General features: G+C 34.3%; 2 protein-coding genes across 2 annotated transcripts in view; both read left to right on the forward strand.

Moving 5' to 3' along the window:
- Nucleotides 1-10,696, forward strand: LOC138334530 (fibroblast growth factor receptor-like 1). Its single transcript, XM_069283186.1, has 5 exons — nucleotides 1-40; nucleotides 1,351-1,504; nucleotides 1,981-2,108; nucleotides 4,608-4,670; nucleotides 10,509-10,696. The coding sequence occupies exons 1-5, from the start codon at nucleotides 1-3 to the stop codon at nucleotides 10,694-10,696; spliced, it is 573 nt and encodes a 190-aa protein (XP_069139287.1).
- Nucleotides 10,535-23,452, forward strand: part of LOC138335216 (fibroblast growth factor receptor 3-like) — a 17,903-nt gene continuing 4,985 nt past the window's right edge. Inside the window, exons 1-12 of the mRNA XM_069284195.1 lie at nucleotides 10,535-10,669; nucleotides 13,085-13,208; nucleotides 15,334-15,518; nucleotides 17,253-17,388; nucleotides 17,749-17,969; nucleotides 18,336-18,502; nucleotides 18,685-18,803; nucleotides 19,139-19,249; nucleotides 19,514-19,704; nucleotides 19,999-20,121; nucleotides 20,362-20,432; nucleotides 23,149-23,392. Of these exons, the coding sequence (XP_069140296.1) occupies nucleotides 13,112-13,208; nucleotides 15,334-15,518; nucleotides 17,253-17,388; nucleotides 17,749-17,969; nucleotides 18,336-18,502; nucleotides 18,685-18,803; nucleotides 19,139-19,249; nucleotides 19,514-19,704; nucleotides 19,999-20,121; nucleotides 20,362-20,432; nucleotides 23,149-23,392 (1,665 nt within the window). The 5' untranslated portion in view covers nucleotides 10,535-10,669; nucleotides 13,085-13,111. The remainder of the gene's footprint in view (nucleotides 10,670-13,084; nucleotides 13,209-15,333; nucleotides 15,519-17,252; nucleotides 17,389-17,748; nucleotides 17,970-18,335; nucleotides 18,503-18,684; nucleotides 18,804-19,138; nucleotides 19,250-19,513; nucleotides 19,705-19,998; nucleotides 20,122-20,361; nucleotides 20,433-23,148; nucleotides 23,393-23,452) is intronic.

Consider the following 23,452-nt stretch of genomic DNA (forward strand, 5'->3'; position numbering starts at 1 on the left):
ATGAATGGAGGGGGATGCAGTCAAACCCTCGATAATTTTGGTAGATATATCCCACATTTGCATCCAAGTCAAATATGTTCCACATTTTCAAGTCACATAAACTTCCTTTAAGGAGATCTTTTTACTCCATCAAAACTCAAAACTTTTAAAATGGTGACCCGATCAGTGAAGAACTCGAACATATATATCCTGTGTTGGAGAAAAGATTTGATAGATACACTCCGTTTCCAGGTGCGTTTCATTAGTATTAAACATGTTGGGCGGTTTCGTATGCATGCATTTCTTTACATTTCTTAAATTTCTTGATATTTGAGCCAGATTTATGGTTTCGGCATCAACATGTGCACAGCTATGTAGTAAACGTTTTATACACATTGCTAGATTTATATTCATGAATTTTATGTTAAACCGACCGACGTAGTATACACTATAAAAATAATTTCATTCCAGAACATGTTACAATGGAGATTCAAAGTCATTTAGATGTTTTGTTGTTATGATGATATAAGAACAAAATACCTGAAAAACAAAAAGAGTACCTCATTAGAGTTCTTGTGTGTTGTTTCCAAAATGTTAATAGTAACAAATTAAAAAAAATTAACCAAAGAAATAGAAAAGAGGAGGAAAGAAAATAGAACTATGATTTTTGATCAAAAAGGAGTTTACTTCAGTATGCATTGCAATATTGCCCTTTTGTCGTTTTCTGAATTTTTCATCTCAAAGATATATACGATCTCCAGATTTCATTGTTTTCTCTTCCTGTTGTAGCATTGATAGAAGTTCTGCAATTCTTTTGAGTAGTATACATGTGAACCAAATAACCACCTAATTTACTACAGCATAAATCGGGAATTAATTCAAGAAAAACTTCCTATTGGATCAAAAGCATGCCTTTTACTAGATCCTGAATCTCAGAGGGAAAATCCAGATAAAGTTAGACACTAATTTGAATATTAGACGATATTTTGTGAGAAGTAATAACAAAGGCAAGGCCTTGTGTTCCCACAAAGGTTTGTAGCGGTTTTCATCAAGGCTTCTGTTTGGGGGTGTATCAGTCTGTGGAAAAGAGGAAGGAAGTCTACAGAAACAAGTCCCTTTAAGCGATTCTAGACTACCAATACACAAGCTTAATAACTTCTAGCCCGCTTTACAGAATTACTTATAAAACAGCTATACCAGGAAAAAATCCTTTCTTAGAAAGTTTACCAAATTGTAATTAGTTTTTGTTTTATTCAAGTCATGCACATGATTGATATTGGTTACAATATATATGATTCAAATATAGGTAATGGTTTTATGTATTATTTACTGAAATTACCTTTTTTTGACATTGATTATCTATTTTGAAAGGCCCACCAGAACTTGAGGACGCGAACAAAACGAATGACCTGAAAGTATATGAAGGAGATAAAGCACGATTACGATGTACTGTGAAAGGACACCCGCGCCCCTGGATTAGATGGACCAGGAATAACCAAAGCGTCTCTCCAAAACTAGAACCTAGGTATATATCTCAATTTTCTATGATAATCTCTAAAACACATCTATTCTTGGAATTTCTTGATTTCCTTCAATTCAGAACAATTGTGAAATTGTTTCAAAAATAGTTTGTTGTCAAGCAACTGAAGACTCGAGTCATGCTCATAAACCTGAGCACCAGTTAGTTTTTGTCTAAACTCAAAAGTCTAAGTTTAAATAAATAGTGAATTTTTATAAGATTTTTTACCAGATTTTTATCAAATTTTTCACAGTGGCTATAGCTCTCGACCACAATGAATTCAAATTCCATTTAGGAGCTTTCGTGTTGTTAACAAACTCTAATTTTCTATTTTACGTACCTAGTACACACACATAGTGATGCCCTTCCTCATAATGTCTGTATACTAAAAGCACTTTACAGTTTTGAGTAAGAATGGAGAAAAACACACTTTTGATAATTAAGATTTAAGATATAATGATTTTCACTACTTTTCGTTACAGGTACAAATTCAATAGAAACGCCCTTGTTATTGATAAAGTTCATCGTAACGACTCCGCAGTGTTTTCCTGTTACGCATGGAACCGTCACGGCAACGTCTCTACAAGTTTTTCTTTAACAGTTATCACAGGTATGGTATAGTACTGTGTGGGGTGTCCATGCTTTCATCAGGTGTGGTATATGGAATCAAAATTATTCAGATACATAAATATTCAAACCTGCCTAAGCGACCACCATTGTATAAAGACCATTTGCTGAATAAGACCAATGTCTCAGGGTACCAAATGGTCAATTTCTACACAATTTGTCCCGTGTATGAAGACCACTTGGCTATACAGACCATCTGCATTTCAACTGAAAGAGGTCTTATGATTACTGGTATCTTAAAACTTCATGGAATAACTTTTTTGCAACCGCTCCATGTCCATGATTGGTAAAAAGTTAAACAAGATCATATTACTGTTGTGATGTCTATCACCAAACATATCCTTTCTTATTGAGATGACTTAAAATTAACAGAAGTTCTAATCTGATCTTAAGTTAGGATCTAATAGGAAAACTCTGTGTCTGCTCAATTCATGTATCACATATTTCTGGAGGGTTTTTTTTAACTTAAAAAATTCAATTGACGAAAAGATAAAGCTGGGTGGTAAGACTTTGCCTCTAATATTTAAATATAGCATCAGTGAACTGAATCAAGGGGGAATTATCAAGTGTCAAAGTCCATAATGAAAGGAAATAAGATAACTGTATCAGCAAAGGTTGAGACACGAGACCGTGTGGGCTTGACTAGTAAAGAAATAACCACACGTTGACTACAGCAACACCATTCGATTTAACTCGGCAGCCGTCAGGCCAGTTACATTCAATTACAGCATCAAAACTCATTTCCCTTCATAGTATAGCGATACTCACAGTCTGCTGTAATTTTCTATTGTTTGAAGGTTTTTACAAAATTGGTTGGGAATGAGAGCAAAGTCTATATGTAACAAGTATATGGGTATCTAATGTTTTTTTCGGCTCCACATTGATAGTAGAAGGTCGAGCAAGGACAGTGCAAGTCATCTCTGGTTTTTATCACCGATTTTAGTGAACATAAAGCCCTGTCAGTTTGTTTAAACCTTGTATGCAGTTCCATTTAATAATAAATTCTCACATGCAAATCATGAGTGTGGAGATAAAAATGCAATTTAATTTGAAAATAGTTTTAAAAAGAATTTGTATCCAATACATTAAAACTGACCCAGAAGAAATATGAATTAATACATTTAAACTATCACTTTTCACTAAAATTATTCAATAGTGACGTCAAATAGTATATTAATACTTATATTAATAGGGTGAAGAATCATCTTCAATACTGTTGATATATATAAACCGAAGGACAGAGATAGTGTTAATATATGAATGGAGTTCTTTAGAACTTGCATATATGAACTAGTGATAATTTTAATGCAGGAATAATATTATATGAAAAGCATGATTTATAATACATTTTAAGTTAAAGATATGAATTTAAATTAAAGGTTATGTTAGAATTTTAATGAAGAGATGATAATTCTGCTGAAACTTGATAAACATGATCGTTTCTGTCGTAGCTTTTACAAGTTTCAGCATAATTTACACTTCAGGAGTTACCATAAAAAGAAAACTTGGAAGTGGATTTAAATTTTTTTTAAATTTGAGCCATTAGAAAAGTATTTTTTGTCACATTAATATGGAAAATTCTGATTTTGTCCTGATGTCTTAAAAACCTGGTTTAATTTATACCCAAGTAAAAAGTTGACACTAAAATCAAAATCAGACAATGAAGGTTGTAACCATTACATATTTTACAAAGGGCTATAAATGGAAGCTTTTAAACAGGAAGTTGAGATCATCTGTACCGAGATGTTTCTGCCTCACCCAGCCTCGGTTCACAGACTTTCATAACTCATTATAAACATTTGTTTACAGTGTGAACCCATTTGTTAGGCTCTAGTCTGTTTGGAGCCTGGTAAATTAGGCTCTGCCATATCCTAAATGTGATATGAAAGGTGGACTGTCCACTAGAAGTGTGAAGGACTTTATAAGCCTGTTTTAAGACTATAGATCTGAAAATGCAGGGTGTCACCTACAAATTACTGTAGGCCCTTTGTAGAGATGAGTGATAGTTTGGTCCTCAAAGGATGGCAGAATTTAATCAACTTTAATCCCTGTTAATGTCTGACATGGTCGTTAGGCGTGATTCAGTCATAATATCAGAAAAAGTGTTCATTTGAAGTATTTTAGGCGTATCAAACAATTAAACTTGTAGTTGTATATCAAACAATGACACTGTTGGTCAGTGTTATTGTACCCAGGAAGACATCTACACAGGAATACATTACAAACCTGTCTATAATGAACAAAGCGAACATGGTCTTTACAGCCAAATGGTCTTTTGACTATTTTGGGAACACGAAAAAGTGGTCTTATCAAGCAGATGGTTGCAAAGGCAGGTGTATTTCAGAATAAATATTCAGTGATAAACAAGTATAACATTTAGGGCCATGCACAATGCATACCTATCCTCATTAAAGGGTACTCTTATCATACTTACTGTAGTTTTTCATTTTGAAGGTTAACAAAAATGTTTTTGATTTTGCAGAGGAAGAAGAAGAGCCCGCGGAACAGTCGTATGCCTTCTCAAAATGTAACAAAAAGGAAGAAGGTACATATACAGTTGTAGCTGTAATAATAACAGTTTAGCTAAACTTGAGGTCCTATTATCACGGAGGTCCTGTAATCGGTCTATGTACCGAGAAGATGAGTATTTAAACTGTTTGTAGAAACAACACGCATAGGGAACAGGTAGTGAGGTCTGATCTAAAGATGATGATCTTTCCTAGGAGGTGTATTTGTTTTCTTTAGATTGCGATACTCCTCCTGTAATTATTTCACCAGAGTCAGTAAGTGGCTCCAGTCTCCCTCCCCAATATCTCGTTAGCTGTATCGTTGAGTGTCTGCTGAGAAAAAATCTCTTCTCTCCCAATTATCTATAGATTATTGCCAGTTTCTGAATCACATTTGTGGTAAAAGTAAGTTATAATAGTCAAAAGAATATAGGTCCCTAGTCGGAATCTCCACCACAATTATTTTAAAAAACATATTGGGAAGGAAAAGATCTCAGAGTGTATATTTCTGCTGGGCTCACCCGATATCTTGAACGAGATGTATCGGGAGCATTTGTCTTGATAAGGTACCATAGAATTGTATAAGGTGTCATCATTAAGGTCTGACAATTTTGTTAGAATTCGCCCTTGTTAATGATAAAGAGCAAGGGTTACATAGAAGAGATTCAAATCTTGATACTTCGCAGTTGGTGTAGCCTAGGGTGTATGATACGTCACATGCAACATAGTTTTACAATGGCCTAAATTTAGAGGCCAATCTAGGCACATGGTGTAGAGAAAAATTATCCATTAGGTAGATAAGCATTATCTCTGAATTTCTGATGTAAAAAATGACATCACACAAAACCGTGATATAAATTACATGCAGATGTGTTCTCGTTGACTTTGCAACATTTTAAGTTTTAACTACAAGCCCATTTTTTTGGCCATACATGTAATATAATTGAGATGAATACAAAACAATTTTACTGATGTAATATCTATTTCACAAATATACTACAGTGATATCTGAAATGTATGTTTTATAATGGAGATATATGAGATGGATGACATTCAATTATATAGCCATTTTTCAACATTATGGTTTTACATACAATAATGTAAAGGATCTGTTAAAAGGATTAGGAAAGCAGCCCCAATTCTGTATGATTGAAATGACTGGGATTTCCCGACAAATGAAACTTTATATTATGTAGTTATTCTTAGGTCAAGTTATTTGACCTTTAGATGTTAAAATTTAGGTTACACCATTGGGTTACATTATGAATGTAGACTTGTGTGACAAATGAATATAAATACAGTATTGTATCCAGTTTTTTGACAAAGATAAGATTCGATATTTAAACTAGTCCATATAGTAATGAAGGAATACAAACATGACATGCAATCAAGTCTTGACAATCATTTAAAGCACCTTATGTGAACTTATCTGGTATTTTGTACTTATCTACTGTAATTTGATTAAAATCACAAAAGAATCAGGAGTTTAAGTTGAAAACGAAAATTTAAAGTCCTGTTTTTCAAGGCTTGATTTAACACCCAACCTTGAGAAGCGGAGGGTCGTAGCGTCCTTTTCAATCTGCTTTATACTGAGATAGTTGTTTAGTGATATTGTTTGTCGTAAATAGCCACCGGTTTGTAGAATTTAGTACAAACAAATGCAGTGATAAGAGAGTATGTTCTGGACGGTAAGGAGGGGAAGATTTTCTCAGCAGATTAGGATTAGATCAAGGAGAGGAGTAGGTTATTGAGGTGAAGGATTTTCTAGAGACAGCTAAACAATGCCTAAAATATCATTTTACACACACTTCTTAAAGATAGATTAAAGTATGCAGACAAACAAATCCACATTTAACTTTTAGCTTGGTTCTCATAAAAAAAAAATGAAAATACTGTCTTTGTCATAATACCAATCTCTAGCTTGTGAGAGATTCTCCAATTCAAAATTTTAAAAATGTTAAATGGTTTAAATGATCATATTAAATTGATTATCCAGAAGCATTAAGGTCCTCCTCTTTCATATTTTCACATCTGTTGATTCTATTAATTTTGTTCTTGATTTCCTTAATTTTACTCCCTATATAGTTTCACTGACAAATCTGAAAGGATGAAACAGCTGTATGGTTCATTTCAATGTCTGTATTCATCCTTTCCAAATGTCATTTACACTATGCTATTCTTTTTTCTAATAAGTCTGGACAGTCATAATTTGTTTGGAGAAAATATAAAGAAAAAGCCCTGGTTTTATCATTTGTTATAGCTGTATGTGTGATGTATTGAAATGGTCCAGCTGGTTTTTCCCTCTCAACGAGGAGCCGGTGTGTGACTCATTATAACTCCAACACAGTTTGAGTTTAGAAGACATCTAAACCTTTCAAAACAACTTGACAGTTGTCACGAGAAACACAATCTTCAAGGAGTGGCCTGTGGTCTCGAAAATATTTCTCTTCACAAACAATTGTCCCAGTTGCTATAGCAATTTTGTAGTCATGGTATTTAATCAGGTAAACTCCACAAACTTAATAAATTACTCAGCCCTCACTACCTGACACAGGTATTTTATCTCAGAGAAAAATCTTTAATTAATTGAACATTAATAGTTAACGCTGAAAGTGTAAAAGTTTTTAAGTCCAAATAAAAATTGTGTGTAACGCACATTTGGTTTTAATTCTTAAGTACCCTCATAGATTAATGCTAAATCTACAGATTTATGGGATTAAGCTAAAAATAACTATAATATAACTGATTTGAGGGGGAAAATCTTGATTTTCACATGATGCAATAAAATTCAATTTTAGCAGGTAGAAATTTCACACTCTATAACTACAGGGTTATAATTATTATACCTGTGTATGATTCAGCAGTTTGTTTATAGAATAAAACTTTAAGGACCACGACAATGTCCTGTGAAATCACTAAAATATCATGCCCACCAAAATTAGCCCCAGTATGGTACCTTCTGGACAAGTGTTTGGTAGAGGGTGAAAAGTCATATATAAGTGGGAAATCAAGATGTCAGGTTTCAATTGAGCGTGCTTGACCATATAGCTCTGGTCCAGATATATGTCAAAGGTGAAATGAGCCACATGTGGTGTAGTAGCCCTGTGTTACTTTATCAGAAATCGGTTCTTTGTGTGTATGTGTGAAGTGTGTACCCTGTTCACCCATATGACCCCCCACCCCTCTGTTATTCCCCTACTCCTCTCCCTGCCTCTCCCCTTAACTCCTCTACCCAGCTTCCCACAGCCCCTCTAGGGAGTCAGTAAGTATATACAACATCACAGTAGGGGCCAGGGGGCTGGAGTGTCACAGTAAAGCTTCCAGCCCACACTGATTTGTACCATATGGAATCTGGAGAAGTTTGGAGTCACAAACACTTAGGATGCACCGGGATTCCTCCCAGTCCCGGTTACAGAGTCTTCAAGCATCAGTGCAAAACTTTTAATATGAAAAGTGATGAGGTACAATATTTCATATTTACTGCCCAAGTTTTTTTGGCAATTTTTTAAAATTTTGACACGAGGAGTGAGGTACAACATTTTATATTCACTGCCCAAGATTACTTTAAAATATTTCTAAAGATATATGTAGCTGGAATAAGATGAAAACATTTCTGAAATAAATAGACACTGGGAACTTCTTATTAGGCTTTTCGGTATAATTACCTAATTGCATCTGGTTGAATAGTTTTCTTTGTATAATCCAAGTTCACATCTCGTATATGTTAGTCATGTTTTAACTAAGTGGTCTCAAAGATCTGTTTTAATATAACATGAACAATGAGTCAGCTTTATACATCGTTTTAGTTTTATTAACATGTGTTTGTGTGTCATTCCCAGTAGTAGATGTTAACTCTTCTCTGGGCGAGCTGAAAAGTTGAAACTGGTACACGCATGAAATATGAATATTTTCATTTAACAGAAGACCAAATAGACTCCAGCAAATTTCTTCAATTCTTTTATAAATATATATTATAAATCACCCCGTCCTACCCCACGTGCACACCACCGCCAATCTCCAATTCCAATATCCTATCATCACAATCACACAATAAAATAAAGATATAGATATAAATTTATTAGTACATGGGTTTTGGTTTTTCAGCTAGGTGTTTCAGTAAATGATTTTGATACTTGCATATATATCAGCATTTTCCTAGAAGTTCTATAACTCGCCTCAACTTCAGGCTGATAGATCAAAATTATATCAGTTTGATTGACTCTTGACACAAAATGAATGACATGACATTTCAGCTGAGGGATCAGCTGAGGGGTATACGAATCTAAGAACATATAGACAACTCCACTCTATAAAACTACAGGTGATAGTGCAACAGGTCCAATGCTGAATATAGAAGTTAATTTTCATTGCAGAGGCAACATGTATTTATATTCAATTTGGTATCAAGAAAAAGGCAAAGTATGTAAATTTATTCTTTCGTGATGCATCAAAGAGATAATTGTAAATTTATGTGACAGATTTATGTTCACGTCACCAGAATTCCTGTTCCTCCCGATATAGTGGTTAGGAATCTCATAGAAGGTTATCGCAATAGGCCAATACACAAAGGCTACTATTATACCTTTTTGTGGTCCTTAATACTGAAATTACCATGTTCTGTCTACAAACAGATTAACTGTCGGTGTCTGTACTCTGTTTTCCATATTCAGAACTGACAATTTGAATTTTGTCAGGTCTGTAGTAAGGAATATATGTTTGGTAAATCTGACAGTTTTTGTTGAGTCTAAACGCTCAAATAAAATATAAGTAGGAATCTGACAATTTGAATTTTCTCTGATGTTCAAATAAACTTACAAAGACACTGAAGTGTCAGGTTTGTATTGGAAATACCACTGTAGGGGTGAAACCTTCTGATAATACTGTATTAGATATATCAGGAGCTATCATAGATTCAATGATGCAAGGTTACACTCTTAGTGATAACAGAGTGTTTAAATATATCATTTGTAGAATTATTCATGACATGCCATTTTCATACAATATATATATATATATATATATATATAACAGTATACATGGATTGACATTTTCCATTATAAACAAAAATCTTAGCAGTGGTAGAATAAACAAAATTTAAAACATTAATCTATAAAGTATTTAAAAACAAAGAACAAAAAAGCCAGTCATTTCTTCTTTATTTTTAGTTACATGAATAATACCAGTTATTCACTTAAATGAACCAAGCATTTAGTGTCAGTTTCAAGAGTCTAGATTTACTGGCTGTTGAAAATGTCCAGCTGTACTCCTTTATTGGTGTTTTTTGGGGAAAACGCCAGACACCTATAACAAAAACGGTTGACCTCCGACCTCCAGCGTCTCCTCGACACAGATCCAATGTTATGTGACCTGTGTACTAGCTTAATTTGCATTGTGTACGAGAGCGGAGATGAAATTAAATTGCAATGAGCTAAATTAAATCTGACAAGCCAACAATTAATACCTAAATTTGGGGCCTGCGGAGCTTCACCCTTCGGAAAGTTATAGGGACCTGTTAAATGTTACAGCGTGACGGGGCACGATGTAAACAAGTGTGAAAATAATCCTAAAAATTAAATAACTTTGATTTTGGCACATATCTTGTAAATCCTAACACTAAAGGTGCTAGACCCCAGTTTCATCATGATCATCGTTCCTTTTTTGAACTAAAGAAAGCAGTTTGAATCCTTAACTTAAAATTTTTAAAAGGGTCCATTTGAAAGCGTTACAGAAGTTAAGCAATCTTAAAAACTTTTGATGAAACTGCGCCCAGTTGAAGTGCATGTATCTTGAATTGATTTATTTTCATACTTTTTTCTGTAAAACTATAAACTGTCAGGTTTTTTTTGTAGCATTTTCAATTTCATTTGTAATTGCAGGGGCACCATCATGGAAGCCGAGCAAAGAAAATTCTCGGTGGATTGCACGTCCTGCGCGTGCCCCAGTGGAACTGAAATGTCAGGCGTGCGGAAACCCCATCCCGAACATCACATGGTACAAGAACAATCTGTATATTGACTCCAGTGTAAAGGAAGGCAAGGTAAAGGTCATCGCCATTGACGACTGAGGTCAACTCATAACTTGTGTGACAGATTTATCAGTTGTTATAACAATGGAGCGATATGTTAGACTAAATGTTTATTGAAAATGATAATAGGCTAATTCAGTAATTGGTTATTGAAAAAATATAATTGTTTTGGCCAGATCAATATAGGTTTGAGATCCATTTCAATTTAAGGGCATTGTTGTTTATGTTGAATAACACAGGTGTGCAGGGTTTCTTTAGAAGATTTCAAATAGCCATCTGTTTAAGTACATACATCAAAATCATGACTAGTTTAGAGTAGTTGGTCGTAACAAGAACTTTTGTACAAAGATTCAGTTTAAACTGCCAAAAAAGGAGGGAAAGTATTCGGACTAGCTAACAAAGGATGTAAATGTTTAGGAAATTAGATTAAAGGTTATAGGAAATGGATATTAGTGGAAATATGGTAGAGTCTAGCATGTGGTGTCCATATAAAAACAGAAAACAGGCTTGAAAAGATTGGTTAGCTGAACAAAACAAAATTAGCCAAGATTTGGCATGTCAAAAAAACTATATAAAGGTTTGAGCAATATTACCTCAATTACTTAATGAATTTAGTCCAGCGAAAGGGAGATTAGAAAATTTTAATTAAAAGATGGCATTGTGTCAATTTAAATTTAGAAAGCAAATTTGTATCATATTCAATATTATATCACTTAATGTGGTGAAGTTTGCCTTGATGGGAAAATATGGCCATGTCTAATTATTCTGTGTAGAAATAGTTTTTAGAAAAAGACAGAAAAAATAAACTTGAGAATTTAAACCTGTCATAAGATACTTTCAAGATCTGAAGTTAACACCTTGGTGCTGGGCAGGTTAACGAGTGTCTCGAACCCTGTAGCTATAATCTAACCAGGCTTTGCTAGAGGTGCCACAAACAGCACACGAGACTGGATAGGTAAAGCACACGCCACAGGTCGAGAGAAAATGCAGACCCACCAGCCTGGACAGCCAAACCGCCACCACATGCACACGTTCTCCTGTGCCACTCCAGGCTTATGGCTTTAAATATTGCCATATGCCAAAAAATCCAAAAATATAGGGAGCGATCTGACAGAGACTAGGGCCTGGGTCTAGTCTTAACCCCGCCAGATCCTCGCATTTAATTGGATTTGGCATCCACATTCAATCACTTTCCATAATCCCTCTTCTCCACCTTCTTGATTCTCCCCAACATACAGCCTTGTATTGCAAGGTCTAGTGAGGAGGACCAGCCATAGTCACAGGTGCAGCGTCCATACCTTGTACACTATACATTTACTCTTCTAGGTGTTATTTTGGCGCTGAACTGTGAAGGAGGATAACTTCTCAACAATATATTTACAGAAAGATATGAAATGAAAAATGAATATTAATTATATGCAGTGTACTTTTAGCTTTTAGTAAAAGCTAGACACTTAAATGGTAGTTGAATTCCTGTTACAGACATAAAGAGACACATTTATTACGAACAAGAAATTATATAATCTTCTTGTTTGAGTGTACTATTGAATGAAGTACACTTTTAGTTTTGTTTCATATAGATGCACATATAAATACTTCGAGAAGATATAAAAAGATCTCATAATTTGGGTCCTTTTCATTTGCTTACACATATTACCAAAAAGATTTTCAAAATTTTTTTCTAGATTGAATTTTTGAACACATAGAAGAAGAAAAAATCCTTGATAAAAATATATGATTTTCTTAGGTTGCTAAGTTTGATTTGGATTGCTTTGTTGAATTGAGTTCCTTCGGTTAAGTTTGAGGTACCGGTGCTTAGTTTAGGTGTTTTAGACCTGGGTATATGGTAAACACACAGAGGCAAACTGTATACTGACTGTATCTGTGTATATCCCTGATCTGCCATACAAAGTTATAGTCTGCCTGTACACATCTTAGGTCTGGCCTCACCAATTAATCAGGCAATAAAGATAGCATCAGATGGAAACATACTAGAAATTAGGGCCTCATTAAACTACATGTATCAATCAGGACTGACCACTGGTCAGTTGTGGTCAAGCAGGAGTGGCCTATAAGTCCATCAGCAGGAAGAGTGGTCTAGTGTTACTTAGATCATAACAAATGATATAGGAAAGATTGATAATTATAACTTTCCATAAAACTTTAAATCAGATAACTTTTTCTCTTGTTAGAGTGTTTGTCATGAACATAGATCTAGAACTAATGTTGCACTTTAAATAAAATGAAAACTGCATGTGATTTGTACATTCTACTTACATATTTTAAATTGTCAATGTAAAGTTGGGAAAAAGTTAATCTTTACATTACATCTATTCTGTCTTGTCAAGATTTTATCAGAGAAGATTTTAATTGTGATTGTGCATTTTACATGAAATATTCATCCATTTTGTTCCGTTTGATTTTCAGTACCAAGTTGATGGTTACAAGTTGAAAATGACGGATTTGACCACGGATGACAATGGCAACTATACATGTGTGATACAGAATAAGCATGGCAAACTTCTGTGGATGTACATGCTTGAGGTTATAGGTAAAAAAAAAACTTACAATTGTGTCACTAGCTAGCTATTAGAGCCCAATAAATCTCCGATATTTAAAAATAGTTTGTGATAAAGTAAGCCGTCAGTAAAAAATTCAGTTTACATTCAAAATTTTGTTTTTGGAGTTTATTCCTACTCAATTGTAAAGAGGAAAAAATGGACATTGATCGAGAATTCGGCTAAGTAATGAATCTTATTGTTAGATTAGAAGTCTACCAGAGTGAAAGAGAGTAAAAATGTATCGCCAAAAAAAATCCAAATTCCTCAGTACTGAGTGTGCATTGTGGTTGACATGTGGAAGTGAAAGGAGTTTGATGCTATGATATTGCCGGTGGTTTGAAACAAACACTCATTATAGTAGATATCTGTTTGTTACAAAAAAATGGGGCGTCTGGAAATAGTTTTCGAAATAGATACAAAATACATTTCAAAAATGATGAAATCTAAGTTTAGATCTTTACTAGCCAAAAAATTTTTTATTCATCAATAGCTATTTGCTGGATATGAATTTTCTACATGTTCATCTAGAAATTTGATTCCGTTACAATTGTATTGTCGTTTTACCAGGATTACTGTACAAAAATTCCTTAACTATTACAGTTGTATATATAGAGTCTAGATCTGAGAGGCTCAGTTACCATTTAAATATGTTGCTAGAAGAAAATTTTAATTTAAATTCATTCAGTGAACCAAGAAAGTAGGATGAGGGGAGTGCTTAAAAGTAATTCTAATTTTTTTTTTCTTTGAAATGTGACAGCAGCGAAACTAATGAAATGTTTAAATTCTTTAGGAGAAATGTAAATATTGAGTTAAGTGGATGATGTTAATGGCAGTGGATAGGAAGCTATCAGTACTGATCTCCATTACCAGGCTTTACACTGCTGAAAAGGTTCTGTGTGAGAGATGTGGCAGATACAGGACTAAACAGATAAAGAATGAAAAGTGTGAGGCTTTCTGCCTTGTTTAGAGAAGTGTGAGCTATTCTCCCGGTTTATAAGGAGTGACCAGCAGATAGAGAGAGAGCAGCAGCACTTAATGTTTGTTGTAGCATAGTACGATGGAATCTCACGCTTTCCTTACTCCCTCCAGTAACGGATTCCACAGTAGACATTACTGTAATTGGTCACATAACTGATAAATCAATTTGTCTATCACCCTTCTCTCTCTCTCTCATAAATCACCAGCTGATAATTCCCCATGATTGTCTGCCAATCATTTATTTCTCAAATCTTCTTCTGCATCCAGCACTGCATGGTGCAACCGTTTTTTTATCCTAACTCTGAAACTAGAGTTCTCGCTCTCACCTACTCCTCATGCTCGAGTCTACACCTCCCCCATGCTATTAAAAGAGCCGGGAAATTATTTCAGAAAGTCACCCTCTGTCTGTTTGTAATTAGCAGAGAATTCTGTAGGGAAGGCATTAAGGTTTTATTTCCTATTAAATGCTGTAAACTTAGACTTCTTGTAGGAAACCACACAGTATAGGCCTTGTTAGACTCTGAAAGACATCCGCATCTCGGCAGACCTAATTCCCTTCACTAAAAAAATCTTCAGGAAGATCATCTTAACTGCTTAGTACATTAGTTATTCAGATAATTTAGAACTAGTGTTTTTATTTAAGGCCTTGGTGTGTCTTTTTTTCTTGCTGTAAAGTTCATCAGAATTGTTGAAGAACATGTAAACTCTCATTGTTTTTATATACACACTAAACCCTATATTCCTCATCTGTAAAATTAAATTTTTACTTGAAACTTGGATTGAATACTGGTAACTTTGTTGTAGTCAACTCTAATGTTGTTATTGGTGTACTGAACAATTTCAAAATTGCTTAAATTATCTATGATGAAGTTTTCAATTTGATGATTTTAATGACTTGTTTTGGAGTTTTTGGACTGATATGATAATCTTAAATTACATGTCCCTTCTGAAAATTCCTGAATCATTTATTTTTGAAAAACAATTTCAATAGAACATATTTGATTGGCAACTATGGAATTATATTATATTGACATCTTTTGGAAGTTTTGAATATGAACTATTCTACCAACCATTGAGATGAAGATTTGAATTTAAGGAAGCTAGAAATTTCACAAATTAAATGTTATACTATTACAGATCGAAAGGTTCAAAAGCCTGATGTAGAAGGCCCAGTAAACACTACAGCTTATGTTGGGGAAAATATCAAACTTCATTGTAAGGTGAAAAGTGACATCCAGGCACATATCCAGTGGGTTAAGCACTATCAGATCAACGGTGACTACCGCAAACCCGACGGCACGCCATATGTCCACGTCATACAGGTATGTATCGTATGATAATCTAAATGTAAAAACTAATACAATTGAAATCAATTACTGTCTGTAATCAGAATTTGCTAGTATTGATAACATGCAAGTGTCAATTTGTACCAGGAAATGTCAGAGAAATTTTAAAAATGATTGAAGTTCAGGATTTATGTAATTTAACTACTCGCTGTATACCAATATCAAGCAAGAATTCATATTGGTTGGCGAATTATGGTTATCATGCACTTTCTATGAAAATATTTTTTATTGGAAATTTGAATTTGAATTGATCAAAATTATCATATGTATCAAAAATTTCTATTAAAATTTCATTTATACAGAAGCTATGATAAGTATAATCACCCAGCTTTTTTTGCTTCATATGTGAAGTTTTCAGTTTTGACTAAACATAATCTACATGAAGTTTATGATTATAATAAGGCCTTTATTTAGGTTTGTGGATTTATAAACTAGTGTAGAATGTACGTTTTTGGTTGTATCTCACAGTAAATTGGCCTCTTTATCTCAAAACACCCTGTATTTACCTACTACATTTTATGAATTTTGAGTGAATACCCATAAAGTTTATACATTATAGTGATAAGATCTGTTTTCTTGTGTCGTTTTCAGGGTCGTAGGGTATGACAAGTTTCAATACTATGCATCAATGACAAAATCCGTGTTGACATGCCTGACTGCATAAATGTTGTCATTTGAAAATACCATGTCCTTAATTATAGCAATTTGAATGCAACCGTCACTGAAACTATGTGTGTGTGTCATATTTTACATATGTGTACTATTTGAGTGTGTGTGTATCGTGTTTTACTCCCCAAAGATTTTTGAAATGTTATGAGAAAAGAAATGCATGTATAAGAGATTCCCTGTACTGTACCAGTCTGTTGTGCGTTAGTGCTTGTATACTTGTTTCCACGACGACATCCCGTTAGATTTCCTTTCACAGAATTTTGACCAATTTAATAAATTTGCACCATGTCGCTCCAGATGAGGCCATGCAGTTCAGTTTGATTTATCACTGCTGGCATAGCATGCGATTTCAACAAAAAAGAAAGTTTTACTGAATTTGAGCAGATAGTGTACAAAGGGAGATAATCCAGATCCGAGGACCAGAATGAAAAAATCTTCAGAAATCCTGTTTAGTTTTTTATCACCATTGATTTGCATGTTTTATGTGACCCTCTCACTAATTATGATTATGACGTATGGTCTAACAGCAACTTTAGTCGAGATTTTGTCCAGAAATCCCACCTGGCTGATGAATGCTTTTGATGTTGTGACATATGAATCCTCTTTATCAAGGAAGAGATTTCCATCTGCATCCTCTGTCTAAATTCATTGGTTTTGTCAAAAAGTGTGTTGCTTGCAAAGTAAATTTTTGACACATTTGCAACGAATAGATAAATCTAAATTTAATTTCAAATGATTTAATTAATAAATAAAATGCTTTTGAGGAGTATGCAAATGGAAATCTTGCCGATTTAAAAATTAAAAAAAAACAAATATGTTCATGTAATGTATTTGAGTAGGAAATATTAAGAATAAGAAGTTAGAAGAAAAACTGATTTTTTTTTGCTTTGGAAAGACAAAAAGAAAAGCTGCAAAATAAAAATTTATCATGAACTGTAATTTAAATGTAGATTAGTGTTATTGTTGTTTCTATTTAATGATAAGATAGGATAAAAAAAAATATTCCAAATGGCTGATTGTCTCCCTTTATAATACCTGCAGCAATCCACATACAACATGACAAATCCAGAGATACTGGAGATCCTGAATGTATCCAAGTCTGATCGAGGCTGGTACACATGTCTGGTGTCTAATTTTGCTGGGAGACGATTTGGAAGTGCTTGGCTCACTGTGGAAGGTAGGGTGATGTTGGAGTAGTGTGCAGAATTTTAAGAAGAAGTCAGTAATATAAGTTCAGGGAAGCAATGGATGAAATTGTGTGTATATGAAATTGTATTTTAAGTGTATAGATGACCATGAATAATGAAAAAACGTAACATCTCTGATGTTGATGACAAATTTTGAAAAGGCAGAAAATGAAATATTGAAGTATATAGTTGCAATCTCTGTCATTCTATCTTTAAATCTTGTGTATAAGTTATGGAAATGTTTTTATACCCAGAATGTGGTTAGTTTTAGTTCAATTATTCAAACACTTTTCAAAAAGAGAACTCTGCTAAATACCAGTTATATAACTCTATCATGGTATTGCTTACAGACGAACGTCCCGATCTCCATGGTAATGAGAGTCATAGTAATATGAGACATGCGCAGGAGGCACCACGGAGCACATCTAAAGAGTATACCATCATCGCTGTTGTTTCTGTATTCTGTGTTGTCTTCCTCATCGTTATCATCCTTCTCATCGTCGTCTGTCGTCGCAAATACAATTCACGAGGAAAATATGGCTGTGTGAAACGAGTCATTGTCCTGAAAGCTGTAAGTGATCATTTGTTAGATTTTAATGGTAACTTTGTATTCCGGTTAATCTTGTATGTAAAATTTGTGATATTTATTTATTTATTTAAAGGCAGTCATTTTTGTTGCTCAAAATTTTTGCAATTTTTATTTGAAACAAGAAAATCAAATTTCAAGAAATCGAAATTTTGTGATAAGACTGCGAGTCTTTATGAATTAGTATTACAAATTACTAAATATTTTGATGGTGTATTCTTTACAACTACAACATTATAAAAATGTCTTCCTTGCAAATATAATTGGCTATACAGTAGCAAACTGTTGAAAGTTCATTGAATAATTGAAGACTAAAACCAAATTTTACATATCTATTCTTGATTTTTACAGAATGAGATCTATTATCCGGACAAGGCCTCTTTAGAGGGTCAGCCCCTAGTAATCCCACAAGTTCGTATTGAAAACTCTACACGCCGACGACGTTTATCATCTGACCTGACCTGTATGTTTGAGTATGACCTGCCATTGGACAGCAAATGGGAGTTCAACCGTGATAAGTAAGGAATTAATTAAAATTATCCTTTGAAATTATATATAAAGTGGAAAGAAAAAAAAAACAAATGTCTGTTTTAGTTATATAGTAATAAAGAATTTGTGTGACCATGTTCCTGGTGTATGTCTGTCTTTTATTCTCTTTTATGACCAAGATAGATATATAATTATCTAATATTATTTGCAGATTGACATTGGGCAAACCTCTTGGAGAAGGAGCATTTGGCCTTGTGATGCGTGCAGAAGCTGTCGGCCTCAAATCATCTCCTCTCACCTCAACAGTAGTTGCTGTGAAAATGTTGAAAGGTAAAATGACTAAAGACAGAAAAGTTATTTAGCTGTCAGCGAATATTTGATCAGATTCTATTTATGAAAAGAGGATAAGTTAGCTTAAGTGCCTAACAATGATAGAAGATAGTAGTTTGTTGATACATCTGCTGATGCTATATATCTGGCATTGGGAATGCTGAAGGGGTATAAGATTGCTTAAACTTAGCATATTATCTCATTCTTTTGATTAATCAGTATAGATATGGTTGTTCAACAAATTGTTTAGGTAATGAAGAAATAATGATTTTATTCTCTTGTTTTAATTCTGTAAAATTTGCCTATTATAACTGGTGATGTTTTGGTTATTACAGAGGATGCCACAGATCGCGAGTTGACGGATCTAATGACCGAGATGGAAATGATGAAGCTGATTGGAAGTCACAAAAACATCATTAACTTGCTCGGATGTTGTTCACAAAATGGTGTGTTGAGAAAAACATGTTTTCTGTTAAACAAGAATACATACTTTTAAAACAATTGAAGCGAGAGCTTTTGAGAATTATGAAATAAAGTCTTTATCAGACAATTCAAAAGCAATTATAAGAAAATGTGAAACAAGAGAGTTAGTCCTGAAAGCATGTAACCATGATAAATACTTGCCGCAATATACCTCTCGACTAGAAAAACTTCTCTTTAGTTTTGGTTATGATCCACAGAACTTATAACGTTGAGTATTTCCGTTCTAGGTCCCCTTTATGTAGTAGTGGAGTATGCTCCACACGGAAACCTCCGAGACTTCCTGCGGGCACGAAGACCCCCAAGTACAGGCTATGAAAAACCCAATTTGGACTCAGATGACCGAGCCCTCACAGAAAAAGACCTTATATGTTTTGCTTACCAGATAGCGCGAGGCATGGAGTACCTTGCTTCACGTCAAGTGAGTGTCGTAATAATAATAATGCTTCAGGTTTTTCTCCGGGTACTCCGGCTTTCCTCCACCTTTAGACCTGGCACATTCTTGAATGACCCTTGCTGTCAATAGGACATTAATGAAATCAAACCAAGCCAAAGAGTTCAACAGAATCAAGATAAGTGCAAATCAAATATATCTCAATTTGTAATGTCTCACATAATTTTGTGAAATCTATCTAAAAGAAAGATGTGTTGAAGATATGTTTGAAATTCTGTGCCTTTTGTCTGTGATTCTTATTTTCTTTGTTCCTGATTCTAGTGTATACATCGAGATCTAGCTGCCAGAAACGTCCTAGTGGCAGAAGACCATGTCCTGAAGATTGCCGATTTTGGTTTAACAAGAAACATTACCAATGTGGACTACTACAGAAAAACAGGAGATGTAAGTCGTCTTGTTGTTGTAGAAATTGCCTGATTTAAAATTAGAGCACTGATTTTGAGTTTACAACAAGGAAGACAGCGTGTAAAAACTGCACATATTTCTGTGTTAATCTCTAAGAACTGGAAGTTGATCTAGGGTGATACAAAAAGCTTTTTGCATAGTTCATCAAAATTTCAGTGTCGTATCTGGTAGTGGTCAATCTTGAGTAAAAATGTTAAGATGTAATATTTCTTCCCATAGGGTCGACTGCCTGTGAAATGGATGGCTCCTGAAGCTCTGTTTGACCGTAAATATACTTCTAAGAGTGATGTGTGAGTATACAAGTTTGGCTTTATTTCGTGAGAATAATATAACTTTGGAAGATCAAATGAGAATTCATATTGTACATGCTTTGAACCAAAACAAGTTTCATAGATCTTGTACATGTTAGGCAGTTATTTGAAAAGAAAAGATATTGAGACTTTTCTTTAGTTTCTTTATCTTTAAATTGGTTTACTAGATATTAGGACTTACAATAAGTTACAACTATTTCTGTGTACTGATTAAATAGTCAGAATATTCCATAACTGAGGGAAAAGTATCCACTTACTGGGATATATCAACTGTATCTTAGTCAGTCAAAGTATCCACTTACTGGGATATATCAACTGTATCTTAGTCAGTCAAAGTATCCACTTACTGGGATATATCAACTGTATCTTAGTCAGTCAAAGTATCTACTTACTGGGATATATCAACTGTATCTTAGTCAGTCAAAGTATCCACTTACTGGGATATATCAACTGTATCTTAGTCAGTAAAAGTATCCACTTACTGGGATATATCAACTGTATCTTAGTCAGTAAAGTATCCACTTACTGGGATATATCAACTGACTTATCTTAGTCTTACTGGGTCAACTGTAAAGTGTCAAAGTCCACTTACTGGGATATATCAACTGTATCTTAGTCAGCAAAGTATCCACTTACTGGATATATCAACTGTATCTTAGTCAGTCAAAGATCCATATGATTATCCTTAGTCAGTAAAAGATCCACTTACTGGGATATATCAACTGTATCTTAGTCAGTCAAAGTATCCACTTACTGGGATATATCAACTGTATCTTAGTCAGTAAAAGTATCCACTTACTGATATATCAACTGTATCTTAGTCAGTCAAAAGTATCCACTTACTGGGATATATCAACTGTATCTTAGTCAGTAAAAGTATCCACTTACTGGGATATATCAACTGTATCTTAGTCAGTCAAAGTATCCACTTACTGGGATATATCAACTGTATCTTAGTCAGTCAAAGTATCCACTTACTGGGATATATCAACTGTATCTTAGTAGTAAAGTATCCACTTATTAGTCAGTAAAGTATCCACTTACTGGGATATATCAACTGTATCTTAGTCAGTCTAGTTCCACTTACTGGGATATATCAACTGTATCTTAGTCAAGTCACTAATAGTACCACTTACTGGATATATCAACTGTATCTAGTCAGTAAAGTATCCACTTACTGGATATACTGTATCTTAGTAGTAAAGTATTCCACTTACTGGGATATATCAACTGATCTTAGTCAGTAAAGTATCCACTTACTGGATATATCAACTGTATCTTAGTCAGTAAAAGTATCCACTTACTGGGATATATCAACTGTATCTTAGTCAGTCAAAGTATCCACTTACTGGGATATATCAACTGTATCTTAGTCAGTCAAAGTATCCACTTACTGGGATATATCAACTGTATCTTAGTCAGTAAAGTATCCACTTACTGGATATATCAACTGTATCTTAGTCAGTAAAGTATCCACTTACTGGATATATCAACTGTATCTTAGTCAGTAAAGTATCCACTTACTGGGATATATCAACTGTATCTTAGTCAGTAAAGTATCCACTTACTGGGATATATCAACTGTATCTTAGTCAGTAAAAGTATCCACTTACTGGGATATATCAACTGTATCTTAGTCAGTCAAAGTATCCACTTACTGGGATATATCAACTGTATCTTAGTCAGTCAAAGTATCCACTTACTGGGATATATCAACTGTATCTTAGTCAGTAAAGTATCCACTTACTGGGATATATCAACTGTATCTTAGTCAGTCAAAGTATCCACTTACTGGGATATATCAACTGTATCTTAGTAGTAAAGTATCCATACTGGGATATATCAACTGTATCTTAGTCAGTAAAGTATCCACTTACTGGATATATCAACTGTATCTTAGTATCAAAGTATCCACTTACTGGGATATATCAACTGTATCTTAGTCAGTCAAAGTATCCACTTACTGGATATATCAACTGTATCTTAGTCATCAAAGTATCCACTTACTGGGATATATCAACTGTATCTTAGTCAGTCAAAGTATCCACTTACTGGGATATATCAACTGTATCTTAGTCAGTCAAAGTATCCACTTACTGGGATATATCAACTGTATCTTAGTCAGTCAAAGTATCCACTTACTGGGATATATCAACTGTATCTTAGTCAGTCAAAGTATCCACTTACTGGGATATATCAACTGTATCTTAGTCAGTCAAAGTATCCACTTACTGGGATATATCAACTGTATCTTAGTCAGTCAAAGTATCCACTTACTGGGATATATCAACTGTATCTTAGTCAGTCAAAGTATCCACTTACTGGGATATATCAACTGTATCTTAGTCAGTCAAAGTATCCACTTACTGGGATATATCAACTGTATCTTAGTCAGTCAAAGTATCCACTTACTGGGATATATCAACTGTATCTTAGTCAGTCAAAGTATCCACTTACTGGGATATATCAACTGTATCTTAGTCAGTCAAAGTATCCACTTACTGGGATATATCAACTGTATCTTAGTCAAAGTATCCACTTACTGGGATATATCAACTGTATCTTAGTCAGTCAATTGAATGACTGAAAAGTGTAAATGAATTTGATTATCTGAGTTCTGGAAAATTCTAACAATACTAATTAGTTTCTGTTGTAATGTTTTCCCAATTTCTAAGATCACGTTTTCTGTGCACAGGTGGTCGTATGGTATTTTACTGTGGGAGATATTCACACTTGGCGGTAACCCGTACCCCTCGGTACCTGTGGAGCGGCTATTTGAGCTGCTGAGAGAGGGACATCGAATGGAGAAGCCACCATATGCCTCTATCGAGATGTACGATATGATGAACGAGTGCTGGGCACATCATCCCAATCATCGGCCGTCATTTAGTATGCTGGTCAAAGAACTGGACAAAATCCTTACTCTTCGTGCTAGAGAGGTTAGTATCAATAAGATATGTTGTATTGGTAGGCTTCTTGGGTTAAAGAGACAGATTGGA

The sequence above is a fragment of the Argopecten irradians genome, chromosome 11, assembly GCF_041381155.1.
Source record: "Argopecten irradians isolate NY chromosome 11, Ai_NY, whole genome shotgun sequence".
In the NCBI taxonomy this organism is placed as follows: domain Eukaryota; kingdom Metazoa; phylum Mollusca; class Bivalvia; order Pectinida; family Pectinidae; genus Argopecten; species Argopecten irradians.